Raw genomic sequence first — 7,500 nt, 5'->3', positions numbered from 1 at the left:
ACACCTCACTGCTCCCCTCAGGCACACACACCTCGCTGCTCCCCTCAGGCACACACAGACCTCGCTGCTCCCCTCAGGCACACACACACACACCTCGCTGCTCCCCTCAGGCACACACACACCTCGCTGCTCCCCTCAGGCACACACACCTCGCTGCTCCCCTCAGGCACACACACACCTCGCTGCTCCCCTCAGGCACACACACACCTCGCTGCTCCCCTCAGGCACACACACACCTCGCTGCTCCCCTCAGGCACACACACACCTCGCTGCTCCCCTCAGGCACACACACACACCTCGCTGCTCCCCTCAGGCACACACGCAGACCTCGCTGCTCCCCTCAGGCACACACACACCTCACTGCTCCCCTCAGGCACACACACACCTCGCTGCTCCCCTCAGGCACACACACACCTCACTGCTCCCCTCAGGCACACACACACACCTCGCTGCTCCCCTCAGGCACACACACACACCTCGCTGCTCCCCTCAGGCACACACACACACCTCACTGCTCCCCTCAGTCCCAACCTCTCTAATGCTCACTATTTCATGTCACTGTCATTACAATGGAGAAGCCTCCAGAGTCTCCCCAACACTGTGTGTGTCTCGCCCAGGACAGATATCACTGTATGCATGATGCTGGTTGGCATTGCCCATGTCTCTCTGGATGTCGGAGGGTGGCAAAGCCTGTGTCTGTATGTCGGAGGGTGGCACTGCCCGTGTCTGTATGTCGGAGGGTGGCACTGCCCGTGTCTGTATGTCGGAGGGTGGCACTGCCCGTGTCTGTATGTCGGAGGGTGGCACTGCCCGTGTCTGTATGTCGGAGGGTGGCACTGCCCGTGTCTGGATGTCGGAGGGTGGCACTGCCCGTGTCTGTATGTCGGAGGGTGGCACTGCCCGTGTGCCTCTGGGTGCCGGAGGGTGGCACTGCCCGTGTGCCTCTGTATGTCGGAGGGTGGCACTGCCCGTGTCTGTATGTCGGAGGGTGGCACTGCCCGTGTCTGTATGTCGGAGGGTGGCACTGCCCGTGTCTATGTCGGAGGGTGGCACTGCCCGTGTGCCTCTGTATGTCGGAGGGTGGCACTGCCCGTGTGCCTCTGTATGTCGGAGGGTGGCACTGCCCGTGTGCCTCTGTATGTCGGAGGGTGGCACTGCCCGTGTCTGTATGTCGGAGGGTGGCACTGCTCGTGTGCCTCTGTATGTCGGAGGGTGGCACTGCCCGTGTCTATGTCGGAGGGTGGCACTGCCCGTGTCTGTATGTCGGAGGGTGGCACTGCCCGTGTCTGTATGTCGGAGGGTGGCACTGCCCGTGTGCCTCTGGATGTCGGAGGGTGGCACTGCCCGTGTCTGTATGTCGGAGGGTGGCACTGCCCGTGTCTGTATGTCGGAGGGTGGCACTGCCCGTGTCTGTATGTCGGAGGGTGGCACTGCCCGTGTCTGTATGTCGGAGGGTGGCACTGCCCGTGTGCCTCTGTATGTCGGAGGGTGGCACTGCCCGTGTGCCTCTGTATGTCGGAGGGTGGCACTGCCCGTGTCTGTATGTCGGAGGGTGGCACTGCCCGTGTGCCTCTGTATGTCGGAGGGTGGCACTGCCCGTGTGCCTCTGGATGCCGGAGGGTGGCACTGCCCGTGTGCCTCTGGATGCCGGAGGGTGGCACTGCCCGTGTGCCTCTGTATGTCGGAGGGTGGCACTGCCCGTGTCTGTATGTCGGAGGGTGGCACTGCCCGTGTCTATGTCGGAGGGTGGCACTGCCCGTGTGCCTCTGTATGTCGGAGGGTGGCACTGCCCGTGTCTGTATGTCGGAGGGTGGCACTGCCCGTGTCTGTATGTCGGAGGGTGGCACTGCCCGTGTGCCTCTGTATGTCGGAGGGTGGCACTGCCCGTGTCTATGTCGGAGGGTGGCACTGCCCGTGTCTGTATGTCGGAGGGTGGCACTGCCCGTGTCTGTATGTCGGAGGGTGGCACTGCCCGTGTCTGGATGTCGGGAGGGTGGCACTGCCGTGTGGATGCCGGAGGGGCCTGCCGTGCCTGGATGCCGGAGGGTGGCACTGCCCGTGTGCCTCTGGATGCCGGAGGGTGGCACTGCCCGTGTGCCTCTGGATGCCGGAGGGTGGCACTGCCCGTGTGCCTCTGGATGCCGGAGGGTGGCACTGCCCGTGTGCCTCTGGATGCCGGAGGGTGGCACTGCCCGTGTGCCTCTGGATGCCGGAGGGTGGCACTGCCCGTGTGCCTCTGGATGCCGGAGGGTGGCACTGCCCGTGTCTGGATGCCGGAGGGTGGCACTGCCCGTGTCTGGATGCCGGAGGGTGGCACTGCCCGTGTGCCTCTGGGTGCCGGAGGGTGGCACTGCCCGTGTCTCTGGATAATGGGGGTGGCACTGCCCGTGTCTCTGGATAATGGGGGTGGCACTGCCCGTGTCTCTGGATAATGGGGGTGGCACTGCCCGTGTCTCTGATAATGGGGGTGGCACTGCCCGTGTCTCTGGATAATGGGGGTGGCACTGCCCGTGTCTCTGGATAATGGGGGTGGCACTGCCCGTGTCTCTGGATAATGGGGGTGGCACTGCCCGTGTCTCTGGATAATGGGGGTGGCACTGCCCGTGTCTCTGGATAATGGGGGTGGCACTCGCATGTGCATGACGGGGGGTGGCACTGCCCACACTGGGTGCATGTTCTGCCCGTGCATGGATTGTCTGTGCGTGAGGAGAGCGCCTGTGCTCCCCGCTCTCACCCCCCGGAGGTGCATCAGGGGTAACACAGTTTGGGGAAGGTATCCTTCCAGCCTCCGGATTCAGTGGGTGCTTATACATGGGGGTCTCCCCTAACGCCTCATCTTGTGCCGGAGGGTTCGGGGGACTCCTGGCTGCCCTCCCAGCCGGTCTCCGGGGGCTCACTAGGCCGCAGCACAGAATCATGGGGGGGCTGCATTTCAGAGGGGGCCGGCCTCGGAGGTGCTGGGTGAGGGGTGCTCAGGGAAGTTGGGGGGCTCTGAGGGGGTCGCTGACTGCATGATCTTCTGTCGCACCTCGCGGATCTTCAGCTGCAGACAGACCTTGGTGGGGAAGATGTCAGAGAAGCGAGACTGGAAAGTAGCCGTGGCCTGAGCTGGGGTCAGAGAAAGGGGGTCAGAGAAAGGGGGTCAGTCCCAAAACACACTGCACAACAACATCCCCGTCCCAACACACTGCACAACAACATCCCCGTCCCAACACACACTGCACAACAACATTCCCGTCCCAACACACGCTGCACAACAACATCCCCGTCCCAACACACACTGCACAACAACATCCCCGTCCCAAAACACACTGCACAACAACATCCCCGTCCCAACACACACTGCACAACAACATCCCCGTCCCAACACACACTGCACAACAACATCCCCGTCCCAACACACACTGCACAACAACATCCCCGTCCCAACACACACTGCACAACAACATCCCCGTCCCAACACACACTGCACAACAACATCCCCGTCCCAACACACACTGCACAACAACATTCCCGTCCCAACACACACTGCACAACAACATCCCCGTCCCAACACACACTGCACAACAACATCCCCGTCCCAACACACACTGCACAACAACATCCCCGTCCCAACACACACTGCACAACAACATCCCCGTCCCAACACACACTGCACAACAACATTCCCGTCCCAACACACACTGCACAACAACATCCCCGTCCCAACACACGCTGCACAACAACATCCCCGTCCCAACACACACTGCACAACAACATCCCCGTCCCAACACACGCTGCACAACATCCCCGTCCCAACACACACTGCACAACAACATCCCCGTCCCAACACACGCTGCACAACAACATCCCCGTCCCAACACACACTGCACAACAACATCCCCGTCCCAACACACACTGCACAACAACATCCCCCGTCCCAACACACACTGCACAACAACATCCCCGTCCCAACACACACTGCACAACAACATCCCCGTCCCAACACACACTGCACAACAACATCCCCGTCCCCAACACACGCTGCACAACAACATCCCCGTCCCAACACACACTGCACAACAACATCCCCGTCCCAACACACACTGCACAACAACATCCCCGTCCCAACACACACTGCACAACAACATCCCCGTCCCAACACACGCTGCACAACAACATCCCCGTCCCAACACACACTGCACAACAACATCCCCGTCCCAACACACACTGCACAACAACATCCCCGTCCCAACACACACTGCACAACAACATTCCCGTCCCAACACACACTGCACAACAACATTCCCGTCCCAACACACACTGCACAACAACATCCCCGTCCCAACACACACTGCACAACAACATCCCCGTCCCAACACACACTGCACAACAACATCCCCGTCCCAACACACGCTGCACAACAACATCCCCGTCCCAACACACACTGCACAACAACATCCCCGTCCCAACACACACTGCACAACACATCCCCGTCCCAACACACACTGCACAACAACATCCCCGTCCCAACACACACTGCACAACAACATCCCCGTCCCAACACACACTGCACAACAACATCCCCGTCCCAACACACGCTGCACAACAACATCCCCGTCCCAACACACACTGCACAACAACATCCCCGTCCCAACACACGCTGCACAACAACATCCCCGTCCCAACACACACTGCACAACAACATCCCCGTCCCAACACACGCTGCACAACAACATCCCCGTCCCAACACACGCTGCACAACAACATCCCCCGTCCCAACACACACTGCACAACAACATCCCCGTCCCAACACACACTGCACAACAACATCCCCGTCCCAACACACACTGCACAACAACATCCCGTCCCAACACACGCTGCACAACAACATCCCCGTCCCAACACACACTGCACAACAACATCCCCGTCCCAACACACACTGCACAACAACATCCCCGTCCCAACACACACTGCACAACAACATCCCCGTCCCAACACACACTGCACAACAACATCCCCGTCCCAACACACACTGCACAACAACATCCCCGTCCCAACACACACTGCACAACAACATCCCCGTCCCAACACACACTGCACAACAACATCCCCGTCCCAACACACACTGCACAACAACATCCCCGTCCCAACACACACTGCACAACAACATCCCCGTCCCAACACACACTGCACAACAACATCCCCGTCCCAACACACACTGCACAACAACATCCCCGTCCCAACACACACTGCACAACAACATCCCCGTCCCAACACACAGCTGCACAACAACATCCCCGTCCCAACACACACTGCACAACAACATCCCCGTCCCAACACACACTGCACAACAACATCCCGTCCCAACACACACTGCACAACACATCCCCGTCCCAACACACACTGCACAACAACATCCCCGTCCCAACACACACTGCACAACAACATCCCGTCCCAACACACACTGCACAACAACATCCCCGTCCCAACACACACTGCACAACAACATCCCCGTCCCAACACACACTGCACAACAACATCCCCGTCCCAACACACACTGCACAACAACATCCCCGTCCCAACACACACTGCACAACAACATCCCCGTCCCAACACACACTGCACAACAACATCCCCGTCCCAACACACACTGCACAACAACATCCCCGTCCCAACACACACTGCACAACAACATCCCCGTCCCAACACACACTGCACAACAACATCCCCGTCCCAACACACACTGCACAACAACATCCCCGTCCCAACACACACTGCACAACAACATCCCCGTCCCAACACACACTGCACAACAACATCCCCGTCCCAACACACACTGCACAACAACATCCCCGTCCCAACACACACTGCACAACAACATCCCGTCCCAACACACACTGCACAACAACATCCCCGTCCCAACACACACTGCACAACAACATCCCCGTCCCAACACACACTGCACAACAACATCCCCGTCCCAACACACACTGCACAACAACATCCCCGTCCCAACACACACTGCACAACAACATCCCCGTCCCAACACACACTGCACAACAACATCCCCGTCCCAACACACACTGCACAACAACATCCCCGTCCCAACACACACTGCACAACAACATCCCCGTCCCAACACACACTGCACAACAACATCCCCGTCCCAACACACACTGCACAACAACATCCCCGTCCCAACACACACTGCACAACAACATCCCCGTCCCAACACACACTGCACAACAACATCCCCGTCCCAACACACACTGCACAACAACATTCCCCGTCCCAACACACACTGCACAACAACATCCCCGTCCCAACACACACTGCACAACAACATCCCCGTCCCAACACACACTGCACAACAACATCCCCGTCCCAACACACACTGCACAACAACATCCCCGTCCCAACACACACTGCACAACAACATCCCCGTCCCAACACACACTGCACAACAACATCCCCGTCCCAACACACACTGCACAACAACATCCCCGTCCCAACACACACTGCACAACAACATCCCCGTCCCAACACACACTGCACAACAACATCCCCGTTCCCAACACACACTGCACAACAACATCCCCGTCCCAACACACACTGCACAACAACATCCCCGTCCCAACACACACTGCACAACAACATCCCCGTCCCAACACACACTGCACAACAACATTCCCCGTCCCAACACACACTGCACAACAACATCCCCGTCCCAACACACACTGCACAACAACATCCCCGTCCCAACACACACTGCAACATCAACACTCACTCCCGTCCCAACACACACTGCACAACAACATCCCCGTCCAACACACACTGCACAACAACATCCCCGTCCCAACACACACTGCACAACAACATCCCCGTCCCAACACACACTGCACAACAACATCCCCGTCCCAACACACACTGCACAACAACATCCCCGTCCCAACACACACTGCACAACAACATCCCCGTCCCAACACACACTGCACAACAACATCCCCGTCCCAACACACACTGCACAACAACATCCCCGTCCCAACACACACTGCACAACAACATCCCCGTCCCAACACACACTGCACAACAACATCCCCGTCCCAACACACACTGCACAACAACATCCCCGTCCCAACACACACTGCACAACACATCCCGTCCCAACACACACTGCACAACAACATCCCGTCCCAACACACACTGCACAACAACATCCCCGTCCCAACACACACTGCACAACAACATCCCCGTCCCAACACACACTGCACAACAACATCCCCGTCCCAACACACACTGCACAACAACATCCCCGTCCCAACACACACTGCACAACAACATCCCCGTCCCAACACACGCTGCACAACAACATCCCCGTCCAACACACACTGCACAACAACATCCCCGTCCCAACACACACTGCACAACAACATCCCGTCCCAACACACACTGCACAACAACATCCCCGTCCCAACACACACTGCACAACAACATCCCCGTCCCAACACACGCTGCACA

The 7,500-nt window shown here is 58.7% G+C and overlaps 1 protein-coding gene across 50 annotated transcripts in view; it reads right to left on the bottom strand.

Moving 5' to 3' along the window:
• Window positions 1-3,173, bottom strand: part of LOC142476320 (uncharacterized) — an 8,239-nt gene extending 5,066 nt beyond the window's left edge. For 39 of the 50 annotated variants that reach the window (XR_012791536.1, XR_012791534.1, XR_012791538.1 and 36 more), the window contains exons 1-2: window positions 2,097-3,172; window positions 1-1,948 (exon numbers count right to left, since the gene is read on the bottom strand). The exon at window positions 1-1,948 is cut by the window's left edge. Coding sequence is in view for 2 of the 50 variants with exons in the window: in XM_075581769.1 (XP_075437884.1) it covers window positions 1,229-1,948; window positions 2,097-2,918 (1,542 nt within the window). In the remaining 48 variants the exon portion in view is untranslated. Of the gene's footprint in view, window positions 1,949-2,096 lie in introns of all 50 variants that reach the window. The other 11 variants (XR_012791574.1, XR_012791577.1, XR_012791548.1 and 8 more) reach the window with 10 other exon arrangements.
• Window positions 3,174-7,500: the final 4,327 nt, after the last annotated feature.

The sequence above is a fragment of the Ascaphus truei genome, unplaced genomic scaffold (assembly GCF_040206685.1).
Source record: "Ascaphus truei isolate aAscTru1 unplaced genomic scaffold, aAscTru1.hap1 HAP1_SCAFFOLD_1566, whole genome shotgun sequence".
Lineage (NCBI taxonomy): Eukaryota > Metazoa > Chordata > Amphibia > Anura > Ascaphidae > Ascaphus > Ascaphus truei.
This window is presented reverse-complemented; position numbering and strand designations above follow the sequence as displayed.